The 14,263-nt window shown below is 48.7% G+C and overlaps 1 protein-coding gene across 2 annotated transcripts in view; it reads left to right on the forward strand.

Moving 5' to 3' along the window:
- The window catches only part of creb3l1 (cAMP responsive element binding protein 3-like 1), a 139,996-nt gene extending 126,883 nt beyond the window's left edge, over positions 1-13,113 (forward strand). For both annotated transcript variants that reach the window (XM_048545526.1, XM_059651849.1), the window contains exons 7-11: positions 106-164; positions 1,227-1,295; positions 5,311-5,410; positions 5,938-6,064; positions 11,838-13,113. In XM_048545526.1, coding sequence (XP_048401483.1) covers positions 106-164; positions 1,227-1,295; positions 5,311-5,410; positions 5,938-6,064; positions 11,838-12,142 — 660 coding nt within the window. In that variant the 3' untranslated portion in view covers positions 12,143-13,113. The remainder of the gene's footprint in view (positions 1-105; positions 165-1,226; positions 1,296-5,310; positions 5,411-5,937; positions 6,065-11,837) is intronic.
- Positions 13,114-14,263: the final 1,150 nt, after the last annotated feature.

Consider the following 14,263-nt stretch of genomic DNA (forward strand, 5'->3'; position numbering starts at 1 on the left):
GGAGGGTCAGTGATTGGGTGAACTGATCAGTCACTGTGATGGTATGAGAGTGGAAGCTGTCTAGTTGACTGGGTCCTAACACTGCAACTCTGCCATTTTCCTCAGATTTCTGCACAGGAGAGCCGGAGGAAGAAGAAGGAATATGTGGATAGTCTTGAAAAGAAGTAAGTAGCCTGGCCTGTAAAACAATGTGCGTTTAGGGGTGACAGCTCTCTGCGGAGATGTGGCTCATTGCAAAGCTTGGCACTGCTGATTTTCCAATGTGTGTTTTGACAGCAATGTGAAATAGCGGGTTATGTGCTTTTTGTTTTGACATCAGGGGTTACTGGGATAGGCATTGGGGGTTTCACAGTCTGTGTGAGTGGCACGGTGGCTCAGTGGTTAGCACGGCTGCCTCACAGCACCAGGGACCCAGGTTCAATTCCACTGGTCAGCTTGAAGTTTGCACGCTCTCCTGTGGGTGCTCTGATTTCCTCCTGGTGTGCAGGTTAGGTGGATTGGCTGTGCTAAATTGTGCAGGCTAGCTGGAGTAGCTATGGGAAATGCAGGGTATTGAGGATGGTGCCAGACTGAGTAAGGATTTTTTTTTTCTGATTGCACCCACAGTGTCTATGATTCTAACACATCCTGCTTTGTCACACGCTGGTAAACAATTTCCTGATGTGCTCTGTGTGAGTGTGTGCACAGGAGGCACTGATCAGTATAAGCACCTTGTAAATCCCTCTGTGAGGATAGCTCACTGATGTTCAAGGGCAGATTTTGTCCCTCAGCTCTCAGCCTCCCTGTGTCCGTCACACAGCTTTGTCCCTGCTGTGAAATAGCAGGGCTGAGGCTATGGTGGGCTCTGAGGTGGTCACCCCAGTGGGAGATGAGCCACAGTCAATGTGAGGGGCTGGCTTTGGGGTGGATAGTCTGCCAGCAGCATTTTACAATGAAGCTACAGCCCCTGAATTAGTGCAGTGCCAGAATTATATTCATAGCCTGTGTTATGCTAGCACCTTATTGGATAGCCACTAGGAAATTAAACTCTGAACATTTGAAAATGCTGGCTCACCCAATTAAGGATGTTCCCTGGCTGCTCCGTACTGGATCTGGGGCTGACTTGACACCGCTGTTGGATTTCACTCGTTCACTCAATCCCAAATCCATTCCCAAATCTGGGACAAATGGTTTTGTAACCTCAAGTGACCCAGAGTTTATCGGATCCATTGTTTTGTCCTTGGCAGAGTGGAGACTTACACTTCAGAGAATAATGAGCTCTGGAAGAAGGTGGAGACCCTGGAGAACGTGAATCGGTAAGTAAGCTGCGTTCTGTTCAGTTCCCCTGCCCTGCTCCCTCCCCCAGCCCACTTTCACCAGGCTGTCAGAACACCGACCCCCCCCCCCCCCCCCGGCCCGCTTCATGAGGCCTCTGCAATCACTAATTATTCGATGATACGACTTTGGGCTGTTGCAGGGGCTAAATCAATGCAAGTGTTGCAGGGTCTGCCGCAGACTTTACCAATCGTGCAAACTCTGACCCGTTTGAAACCCCCCAATGTTCTGTCCTTGACGCCCTCCCCCACAGCAAAGGCTGGACTGTGGCCAGTTCCTGGACTAAACTTCTGCTGCCCCTCTCCTAAAGCACCCCTGTCCTGCTCAACCCACCCTCCCCCACCCGACTTTTCGCAGCTGTTTTCCCCACCCCCCCCCCGTCTCTCACAGGATTTCTCTGAACCAAGTAGTGACCACTGGAAAAGACAAAAAGAAGGAGCTGCACTTATATAGCGCCTCCAGTGGCCAGTTGGCGCAAAGTAAGATCCCATAACGAAAATTGAAATGCTGACCAGGCAGTGAGCTGGCCGGGGCATAGGTGTGCACGCAGTCATTCCTCTGCCATTGACTTTGAATTAACTGTTAAACAGAGGTCCTGTGGTGAATGCAAAAGATACAAGGAAGTTCAACAACAATTAGAAGGTTATTCATCTCTTGCTGTTCTTGGGATCTTGCTGTGCATCAACCACTTGCTGCAGCTTGCCTAAATTACAATGCTTTCTTTTATTGGCTGTTAAGCGCTCTGGGATGTTTAAAGATGTGAGCAATGGTATCAAAGTCAAAGCCACACCCCCACCTCCACACCCCACCTTCAACACTCACTCCCCCCACCACCGACTCGCGGTAGCAGCAGTGTGTACCATCTACAAGATGCCCCGCAGAAATTCACCAAAGATCCTCAGGCAGCACCTTCCAAACCCACGACCCACTTCCATTCTGAAGGACAAGGGGCAGCAGACACATGGGAACACTACCCCCTGCAAGACACTCCCCATCCTGACTTGGAAATATATCACCGTGTCAATGGATCCATTTCCAGGAACTTCCTCCATAACAGCATTATGGGTCTGCTACACCCTAGCGGTTCAAGAAGGATCAAGTGGGTTAGTCTGACAGTGGGCTGAAGGGCCTTTCCTCTATGATTGTGTGAAGGCAGCTCATGATCACCCATCTTAATGGCAATTAGGGTCGGGCATTAAATACTGACCTGGCCAGCAATGCCCACATCCTGTGAATGAATGCAAAGAAAAGCTTTCTTTTCGAGATACCTTCACTTCAACCCAAACAAATACAGCTTTTTGACATCCTCCCAGCACAGAGAGAAATCCTGAAGTCCCCGGCTCCAGCAGACGGAGTCTGCACTTCACAAATTGACTCATTGTTCGGGAGCTGGGTGGTCTGCTCCAACAGCCAGTTCACCTCATTAGTGCAGATCCTCTCCTTTCCTGGCTGTAAATTGTAGGCCACAAGAGGTTGAGCAGCACCAAAAGCTGCCCACCGCAGTGCCATTCTCAACACTGGGATTAGTACCTCAGGATCCCAGTGGTGAGATAACAAAATGTGAGGCTGGATAAACACAGCAGGCCAAGCAGCATCTCAGGAGCACAAAAGCTGACGTTTTGGGCCTAGACCCTTCATCAGATAGGGGGATGGGGAGAGGGAACTGGAATAAATAGGGAGAGAGGGGGAGGCGGATCGAAGATGGAGAGAAAAGAAGATAGGTGGAGAGAGTGTAGATGGGGAGGTAGGGAGGGGATAGGTCAGTCCAGGGAAGACAGACAGGTCAAGGAGGTGGGATGAGGTTAGTAGGTAGATGGGGGTGCAGCTTGGGGTGGGAGGAAGGGATGGGTGAGAGGAAGAACCGGTTATGGAGGCAGAGACAGGTTGGACTGGTTTTGGGATGCAGTGGGTGGGGGGGAAGAGCTGGGCTGGTTGTGTGGTGCAGTGGGGGGAGGGGACGAACTGGGCTGGTTTTGGGATGCGGTAGAAGGGGAGATTTTGAAGCTGGTGAAGTCCACATTGATACCATTGGGCTGCAGGGTTCCCAGGCGGAATATGAGTTGCTGTTCCTGCAACCTTCGGGTGGCATCATTGTGGCACTGCAGGAGGCCCATGATGGACATGTCATCTAGAGAATGGGAGGGGGAGTGGAAATGGTTTGCGACTGGGAGGTGCAGTTGTTTATTGCGAACCGAGCGGAGGTGTTCTGCAAAGCGGTCCCCAAGCCTCCGCTTGGTTTCCCCAATGTAGAGGAAGCCACACCAGGTACAGTGGATGCAGTATATCACATTGGCAGATGTGCAGGTGAACCTCTGCTTAATATGGAAAGTCATCTTGGGGCCTGGGATAGGGGTGAGGGAGGAGGTGTGGGGGCAAGTGTAGCAGGCTGGCTACCAGCTTACTGTGGACAACAGTACCCTCTGCTGGAGACACTGTGTAATCTGCAGCTTTCACCGCTGAAGCAAGAGCAGTTTTACAATAACATTGTTAGAGTATTGCAAACAAGAAACACTGGTCAGACAGCATCCACGGAGAGGAGAGCAAGCTTTCTCAGTTGAGAAGGTGACGATGAACCCACGTTGCAATTCGCGGCAGTTTGCGCAGTGTGGGTACCCCGCGGAATAATCCAAGCCCAAGGCAGGGAGGGCTGTGCGACTTGGAGGCGAAGTGGTGTATCTACTGCTCTTGTACTTGTAGGAGGTGGAGGTCACCCACTTTGGACGGGGATGTTGTGGAGAGGCTTTGCTGCGGTGCAAATCCGCGGCCCCTCCCCTGCAGCACCTTGTCCTGCCCAGCAGTGGGTGCAGGACACCCCAGTTGCTGAGCCTAGCCTCCCCACCCCACCGCTGTCTCCTCCCCCCCCCCGCCCCCCGCAGCCCTTTCTCTCTCAGGCTTTCTCTGAACCAAGTATTGACCAGCAGAAAAGGAGGAGCTGCACTTATGTAGCGCCTGTCAGCGGCCAGTTGGTGCAAAGTGAGATCCCACAAAGCAAACTGAAATGGTGACCGGGCAGCAGACGTGGAGGGGAGTGGATGTTTAACCTGGTGGCTAGTGGTGGGAAACTTAATCTCCTTTAAGGAGGACAAGGCAGGAATTCTGAACACTGTGACACTGACCTTTTTAAACAACTGACCACCGCGCAGTAATAACAAGCTTCTTTCATTGAGGAGACAGCATCATTTGCACCAGAATTTTTAAAAAAAATATGACTCGCGATTAGAAAATCTCTCCATTTTATTTTGGCCGCCGGGGCTGTTAAGATTAACGAATAAACTCTGGGACGCCATTTGATTTCCAGTGTCACCCCTGTTACGTAGGAGAAGACAGGGAGACAGATTAAAACAGATGAGACGTGAGAAAACTCTGAAATGGATTTATTCTTTCGCGGGTGTGGATGTTGCTGGCAAAAGCCGTTTTTATTGCCCATTCCAAATTGCCCCCAGGTTCAATTCGGAGGCAAGTTAAAAAAAAGTCAACTCGCATTTGGGAGATCACATCCAGAGATGTGCAGGCTAGGTGGATCGGTCATGCTAAATTGCCCGCAGTGTTCAGGGATGTGTAGATTAGGGGGATGGGTCTGGGTGGGATGCTCTGAGTGTCAGTGTGGACTTGTCGGGCCGAAGGGTCTGTTTCCACACTGTAAGGATTCTGTGATTCTCTGATCTATGGTTTGCAATCACACATAGGCTGCACCAGGGAATGACAACAAGTTTCTTACCCTAATAAAAAATTGATGAACTGGATGGGATTTTATGAACCAAGATGCTTCTACAGTTATGCTATTAAGATTTCAATTTGATGTTTATTAAATACATCAAAACTAATTTGCTCTGGTGGGATTTGAACTCATACCCTCAGAACATGAGGTGAGACTGCAGGATTACTGGACTGCTGACAAACCCCTGTCTCACAGTTGTCACCTCCCCGCACCCCCCCACCCCAGCTGTGAGGAGGGTAAAATGCGATGATAATGAACCTCACCTTTTGTTATTTCAGGACCCTGTTACAGCAGCTGCAGAAACTGCAGGCGTTAGTGGCTGGGAAGGTACCTCGCCCCTGTCGGGTGGCATCGACACAAACAGGAACCTGCCTGATGGTAAGGTCCAGGACCAAACAGCAACCTGGATAGACCTGGGACTGTAAAATACACTCAGTGCTGACCGACTGTACCAGTAATCATAGTGTTTCCTGTACCTAATAAAATACACTCAGTGCTGACCGACTGTACCAGTAATCGCAGTGTTTCCTGTACCTAATATAATACGCTCAGTGCTGACTGACTGTACCAGTAATGGTGGTGTTTCCTGTACCTAATATAATACACTCAGTGCTGACCGACTGTACCAGTAATCGTGGTGTTTTCCTGTTCCCGATAAAATACACTCAGTGCTGACTGACTGTACCAGTAATCATAGTGTTTCCTGCACTCTAAAATACACTCACTGCTGACCGACTGTACTCCTGATATAACACACTCAATACTGATTGACTGTACCAGTAATCGTGGTATTTTCCTGTTCCTGATAAAATACACTCAATGCTGACTGACAGTGCTTGCTGCATTTGAAACAGGAACTTGTTTTGTGAGTATCTCTTTACTGGACATTATGTTTGCTTTGACAGGTTGTGGTGGTCTGTTTTGTGCTAGTCTTGGGCTCCTTCATGCCCTGTCTCCCAGAATTCTCCACTGGCTCCCAGACAGTCAAAACAGCTCCACTGTCTGCATCTGATGTCTACACCACTAGCCAGAGTGAGTATTGCTTCGTGAGGCTGTTCGCTGTAGGCTTCGATTTGTGAATCTCCACTCCTTGTGCCCCAGTTGGCAAACCTATGTCCTGTATCTCCAGTCTGACAGAATGCCACGCCCCTTCATTCAGTCACTGAGACTGGCATCACATTCTCAGAACCAGGGCCATATGCCCTGGGAAGGTAATTTTGCCATTGGGCATTAGTGTCAAGCATGCATCACCCATACAGTCATCTGTTACCCTTCTGCCCTACAATTTTATTTCTCTTTCAAATCAGTGAAAATGAGGAGAGATGCCAAACGTGGGTATTTGACTCAGCTTTATTCTGAACCCTCACTGCAAGAGCAAAATTACATCAAACACAGAGTGGAACAACCCGCTCTCACCCCAAATTAGACTCTGTTTGGATTCGTGTCAGATTAAATGCTGCCTAAATCCAATGGGACAGCTCTCTACAGTAATGCTGCCTCGTAAGCACCGTTACCACCACCCAGCCCGTTACTTTCATGAATTGTTCCTAAATGCCAGCTCTCAGTAACTTGTGAGCAAGGCACCTTCATTAAAACTTTCCATTCTCTTTCCACTTACAGAATGCTCTGCCCCCTCCCGAAGTAGGTCACCCCTCACCTCTCTGCGTTATATTCCGATTGCCCTGCTCATGCCTGCTCACTCTTGCCTCTTTTGAAGCCTGTTTGTGTCCTCCCAACTACACACATCCCTGCCTGGTTTTATATCATCGTCAGACTTAGAAACATTTCATGCGGTCCACATCCATTGAGCAGATTGTGAGCTGGCACCCAGGCACTGATCCTTGTAATAGCGAGGTCAAAATAATATACCAGAAAGCAGCGTAAAAGCAGGAGATTGGCACTAGGTTCGCGTTGGAACAGCCAGTGTAGATATGATGGGCTGAATTACCTCGTTCTGCACCATAACAGTTCTGTGATTTAGAACATGGTTCTGATGTCCCTTCCCCTGTAGCTTTAGAGCAAGGGTTACTGCTCCAGTTATAAACAAGCTGAGGCCTCCTGTTAAGATGCAGAGAGGGGAATTCCAATCATCCTGTAGCACTTGGTCCCTGGCATTCGGCAGTTTCTGGGCCCAGGAGCTTGAAGTTTCCTGTGCCTTCAAGAGACTCAGTAACATGAGTCCAGTCATAGTCTGGGCTCAGGTCCAGCCACTGGGACACACCGCCCAGTCAGAAATCCACAAGCTGTAAGGATTGCAAAAAATGCCCTCCAGCTCAGATACTTTTGCCCACTTGGCCAACAATAAACAGAGTTCAGGTACTTTGCACACCTCTCCCACCCACCCCCCGCCATTTCCCCCTGCTCTCATGCCCCCAGCTGTAGAAGAAAGAATCCAAAGCAGTAAAAGAGACACGTTGGGTGTTAGTGACATCTCCCTGGTAATGGTACAAAGTCTCCTGCCTTTATAATGTAAATGTCTATAAGGACGGCCAATTCGAGAAACAATCAGGAGACCAGGCGATATTTACCAAGGGGCAGACTGAGATCGTTAACATTTTCAGTCTGACAGGGTTCCTAGAGACCACAGAAGTCTGGAATTCTGAAGAAGGGTCACTGGACCCAAAGCCTTAGCTCTGCTTTCTCTCCCCAGGGTGCTGCCAGACCTGTTGAGTTTCTCTCCAGCAATTTCTGAGTATGTTTCGGATCTGCGCAGTGTTTTGCCTTCGGCAGGGTGGATGTTGCTGCCATCCCTGCTCCCATCAGGAAGGTGGGATGGGGCTGGTGGCCTGCCCTTGTTTCTGTCCCTGTGACTGGGGGCCACGCTCCAGGAGCTGTAAAGTCGTAATCAGGGCGGCCACACTTGCCTTAAAGCTATAGAGGCGGGGATTCCTGCCTGATAGCGTTGCTGGAGGCCACTCAGCCCCACCCCTTGAAAATTCTCCCTTGGCTGGGCTGCCTGATTAGTCTCACGCACCTGGAGCTTGGCCATGTTTCCCCCCTTTCCCAGTATTTATCCTATCCTCCACTGAACGTCACGGTTGTATCTGCCTCCACCACTCGCTCAGGCAGCACATTCCAGACCATCACAAATTGCTTTAAATCTGAGTCCTCCGGCAAATGAGCCACTGGAAACCGTTTTCACCGATGTTCTTTGGTCAAGTAGAGTGACCAAATATTCTCTTAGCATTCTCTGTGTGAAGAGTAGATCCACATTGCCCCCTCCCCGTGGATTTTTGTGGCTTAGCGGAATTGGTTCCCCTCTTGTATAGAACGATTTTACACCTCCTCTGGGCTGTATCCCTCCATTTGGCCCACAGTGGGATTAGGTGAGGATGAACTGGAATAGGTAACAGAATGCATGATAGGGCTTTCTGTGCACCCGTTTGTGGAATAGGCCTGCCTTACCACTGTTCATCAGCTCCCGGTTGCTCAGGAAGCAACTCACCTCAGTAATAATGGTTGAGCAGCTATCACATTGGCCACAGCAACAAAGAAAGTACAAAGCAATTATGTTGAAGCTTTCAGGACCTCAGGAGGCCTGTCACTTTGCTCCAATTACCTGGATTTTAAATCCCTTAATGATCTTATCAGCAAAGAATTACAGATGCAATGATGATTCATGGTGTTAGCATGTAGATTGGCAGAATAAGCTTGAACGTCCTCCTACACTCCAAAGTGCCAGCTGGTGAAACACTGCTGAAGTTTACTCCTTGTTGTCATATTGGTAGCATATTCCTAACAGATAAAACACTGGCATCTACCCGGCAATGTGGAAAATTTTCCAGATATGTCCTGCACACAAAAAACCAGGACAAATCCAGCCCGGCCAATTAATGCCCCATCAGTCTCCTCTTGATCATCAGTAAAGTGATGGAAGGTGTCAGTAACAGCTATCGAGCAGCGCCTGCTCAGCAATAACCTGCTCAGTGACGCCCAGTTTGGGTTCTGCCAGGGCCATTCAGCTCCTGACTTCATTTCAGCCTTGGCTCAAACATGGACAAAAGAGCTGAATTCCAGAGGGTGAGGTGAGAGTGACAGCCCTTGACATCAAGGCTGCATTCAATCGAGCGTGGCATCAAGGAGCCCTAGCAAGACTGGAATCAATGGGTATTAGGGGGCAAACTCTCCGATGGTTGGAGGCATACCTGACACATAGGAAGATGATCGTGGTTATTGGATGTTAGTTATGTCAGCTCCAGGACATCTCTGCAGGAGTTCCTCAGGGTACTGTCCTAGGCCCAACCATCTTCAGCTGCTTCATCAATGACCTTCCCTCCATCATAAGATCAGAAGTGGGGATGTTCGCTGATGATTTCATAGCGTTCAGCACCATTCACAACCCCTCAGAAACTGAAGCAGCCCATGTCCAAATGCAACAAGATCTGGACAGTATCCAGGCTTGGACTGGCAGGGGTGAGTAATAATCATGCCACACAAATTGCAGGCTATGACCACCACCAATAAGAGACCATTGAGCCACTGCCCCTTAACATTCAGTGGTGTTACCATCATTGAATCCCCTACTATCAATATCCTGGGCATCACTGTTGACCAGAACTCAACTGGACTCGCCATATAATGGCTACAAGAGTAGGTCAGAAGCTGGGAATACTGCAGCAAGTAACTCACCTCCTGACTCCCCAAAGCCTGTCCCACCATCTACAAGACACAGGTCAAGAGTGTGATGGAATAGTCCCCCCTTGCCCTGGATGGATGCAGCCCCAACAACACTCAAGAAACTTGACACCATCCAGGACAAAGCAGCCCCTGCTTGATTAGCACCACATCCATAAACATGCACTCCATTTATCACTAGCGATCAGTTGCATCAGTATGCGCTGTCTATAAAATGTACTGCAGAAATCTACCACAACAATGTGGTTGACTCTTAACTGCTCTCTGGACAGTTAGAGATGGGCAGTAATGCTGGCTTTATCTCTAATGCCCTCATCGTGTGAATGAATAAAGAAAAAATTCACCAAAGATCCTTAGACAGCACCTTCCAAATCTATAGAGATAATGGGAACTGCAGATGCTGGAGAATCCAGGATAATAAAATGTGAGGCTGGATGAACACAGCAGGCCAAGCAGCATCTCAGGAGCACAAAAGCTGCCATTTCGGGCCTAGACCCTAGGCCCAAAACGTCAGCTTTTGTGCTCCTGAGATGCTGCCTGGCCTGCTGTGTTCATTCAGCCTCACATTTTATTACCTTCCAAATCTATGACCACTTCCATCTACAAGGACAAGGGCAGCAGATACGTGAGAACACCAGCCCCTGCAAATTCCCCTCCAAGCCACTCACCATCCTGACATGGAAATATATCACCCTTCCTTTATTGTTGCTGGATCAAAATCCTGGAATTCCCTCCCTAAGAGCAGTGTGGGTCAAACTGTAGCAAATGAATTACAGCGGTTCAAGAAGGCAGCTCAACACCACCTTCTGAAGGGCAACTAGGGACAGCAATAAAACATTGGCCCTGCCAGCAATGCCAATGAGCCATGAGTGAATAAACAAAATTCAATTAGATCATCCCTGAATTGTTTATTGAGTTTCTATTAGTAAAAAAGTTACTGGGACCTGAAGTTGAGAAATACCCAGGACCAGATGATTTATATCCCAGAGTGTTGAAGGAGTTGGCTGTAGAAACAGTTGATGCATTAGCGATTGTTTTCCGAAATTCCGTAAAATGGTTCCTGTGGATGGGAAGGTTGCAGTTGTCACACCAGCATTTAAGAAAGGAAGGACAGAGCTGAGGACCAGCTCACCAGCCATCAGTATTACAGGAAATACTCTCACCCCTGTTAACAAGGATGTGATAACTGGACATTTTGAAGATAATGTTCCAATTGGGAATTGACAATGTCTGAAGAGAACTGAGGAGGAATCTCGATGAGAGATGTCAATCTGTGGAACTCACTTCAATGGAGAGCAGTTGGGGCTGGGTCACCGGAACACAATCGAGCTAGAGTTAGGCACGTTCATGACTGGCAATGGGATCCAGGATTATGGGCACAGACACTGGGATCCAAGATTATGGGCACAGACAATGGGATCCAGGATTATGGGCACAGACAATGGGGAGCAGGATTTTAGGCACAGACAATGGGAAACAGGATTATGGGCACAGACAAAGGGATCCAGGATTATAGGCACAGACAATGGGAAGCAGGATTATGGGCACGGACAATGGGAAGCAGGATTACGGGCACGGACAGTGGGAAGCAGGATTATGGGCACAGACAATGGGAAGCAGGATTACGGGCACGGACAGTGGGAAGCAGGATTACGGGCACGGACAATGGGAAGCAGGATTACGGGCACGGACAGTGGGAAGCAGGATTATGGGCACAGACAATGGGAAGCAGGATTACGGGCACGGACAGTGGGAAGCAGGATTACGGGCACGGGCAGTGGGAAGCAGGATTATGGGCACGGACAATGGGAAGCAGGATTACGGGCACGGACAGTGGGAAGCAGGATTATGGGCACGGACAATGGGAAGCAGGATTACGGGCACGGACAGTGGGAAGCAGGATTATGGGCACAGACAATGGGAAGCAGGATTACGGGCACGGACAGTGGGAAGCAGGATTACGGGCACGGGCAGTGGGAAGCAGGATTATGGGCACGGACAAGAAAGCCACGTTAGGCTGCAAATTGACTGGCCTCCACTTCCTTCCCTTCCTCCTGTGATTTCTGTTCTCATTGCAGGTCTGTCTGGGCTTCCTGCACCAGCAGGAGCGATTTTCCTCTGTCCTAGCCTGTACAAGTCCTAACCACTTCCCTGTCTTTACTTTGCACAGTTCGGTCCAGGAGCCTGCTGTTTTACGACGAGGGGTCATCCCTGGAGGATCACTATTCCGCTTTCTTCCCGGTGGAGAGCTCGGAGAAGTGGGAGCTGTCATCCAGAGACACAAAAGAACAGAAGAGGTCGCACGACAGATCAAATGATTACATCAGCTGGTCGCAGGAGGCATCCAAATACCTGAGCAATGCCCACGTGGAGGTGATCGGGTCCAATAAAACTGACCACAGGAAATTAGTTCAGGAGAAAGCACATCATGAGAGATGGGCATCGACAGCTGTGATCGCAGCCAAATCTTTGTAACTGGACTGGCCTTTAATTAACCCTTCGGTAGAGATCCTTTTATTTTGCAAGCCTAAGTGTTCGATTTTTTTGTTTTGCGTGTGCATGGGAATCTGTATCAGAATGTCTATGTATGGATGTGTATGTGAATGTCTGTGTGTGTGTGTATGTGTGTGTAAGTATGCCTGTGTATGAATGTGTGCATTAGATTCTCTGTGTTGCTGTTCCTACCACAGCCTGCACTGATCTGCCCCCGCCTCGTGTCCTTCACTATTCTCATTACTCCTACCGCACCACTTGCTCATCCTATTACACTCTTCAGTGTCTTCACTGTGTCCTCTTCCGGTTCTCCCTTTGTGGCTTCTGCGGTTAGCACTGCATTCCTCGCGAATCTCACTCTCCTTACTTGGGAATTCTCAATTCCCCCCTGACCACTTTCACTGTTTGCCACCAATTCTGCAATCTTTCGTTTGTTTCTCCCTGTTAACAGATGAGTTCCTCGCTATTCTCGCTGCACTCCTCACTATTCTCAGCCTGCTCCTCATTGCTAATACTCGAGTTCCTCACTATTTTCAATGTGTTCCTCACTATTCACACAATTGATGGTTGGGTTTGGATACATACAGGCATCTGTAAGATGTGATCTATATTTGCACAAACGAGGGGACCCTTGACGCAAGAATGGAAACTGTGCAAGTAAGAGTGAACTACCTGAATCAAAGTTTAAAAATCACACTGTGCAAATACCACTGATGCATCCCGGTTAAACACACTGTGGTTCTTATCATCAATTAAAGGTAATTTTGATTTTGTATGGGGATAAACTGGGCATTGCTGTGTGTACATGGTTGTCACTGTTTTCTTCAGTGTGTAGAAGCATCTTTTAATATGTCTACCACAAACCAACTTTCATGATGGAGAGTGTGGGAACAATATCCAGCTAACATGTTATAGCAGCTATTTAGAAATAAAATGCTTCCTGTTGCATTCAACTGACTGTGTGGAGCTGCTGTGCTTTGTTTCCTGATGACTAACCCACCGCTTGAGCAGCTTGAAACAATGGATGGGGATGGGTACTGACCAGCCAGATCAGCAGATCTTCCACATGTCGCTTTCCAGGGTCCTGTGGCTTTATTCCACCTGTGCTTGGACTTCCATACTTAGCCCCCCATCTCCCCCTTTACCCTGACAGGATTGAAACAACAACAGTTACTCATTCTAACCTTCTCCCTGGAATGGGGGCAGTGGGGGTTGGGGGTGGTGGGTGGGGGGGTGGTTTGCTAACAGACCTGACGGTCACCATGACTTCCAGTCTCCGGGGAACAGTCCCCAGAAAAGTCAAGAGCAAGAGACGAATTGAGAATGGATTTAATCGGGAAAATCTTCCCGGTCACCACATGGCCCAAAACCTGGGGGCTCTTCAATATGATAGTCACCAATAAACTCAACTCTTCCGGGATCCTCTTTAGTTAAGGAGCGACCTGAGTGTGTGACTTGGTAGGCAAAGGTTGAAAAATTTGATGCATCTAAGAAGAAACTGGACAAAGAATGGACAGTGTCAATGGGGTAGGATGAAGCAGGCTTTTGGGGAGCGTAAACACCAGTATGGGCCAAATGGCCTGCGCAATCTTTGCTTCCATAAATACATTGGAACTCATTTGACCTGGGACCTGAAAACTTGAAGAGGGAGGGCGCTGCCTTAAGTGACACTGGGGGAAGCAGGGTGAAAGGTGGGAAACAAGGGTTTCATTTAACTATCAATGTTCACAGCAGGTCAGGATGGGCTCCAAGCAGTGAGGAGCCTGCTCTTCTATGCTCTACGGATTAGATCAGTGAATAATACTCCTGCCTTCGGTCTCTTAAGTTGTGTTCAGTCGTTAGTATCAGTTAAGGTAGCGGCAAAAGGACCACAGATTCAGCTTCAAGAGTTACTCAGTAGAAGATAAGCCCGAGATCCAGCCGATCGACAGTGATACCTCCTCTTGTCATTCACTGTGGTTATTGGGAGGAGAGCTGGGATACACCAATGGGTGAAGACAAATAGAATGTTGGCCTTTATTTCAAACGCAATGCAGAATACAAGTAGGGAGGTTTTGCTAAAACTATACCAGGCAACAGCCAGACAACACCTGGAATACTGTG

Source organism: Stegostoma tigrinum, chromosome 17 (assembly GCF_030684315.1).
Source record: "Stegostoma tigrinum isolate sSteTig4 chromosome 17, sSteTig4.hap1, whole genome shotgun sequence".
Classification (NCBI taxonomy): domain Eukaryota; kingdom Metazoa; phylum Chordata; class Chondrichthyes; order Orectolobiformes; family Stegostomatidae; genus Stegostoma; species Stegostoma tigrinum.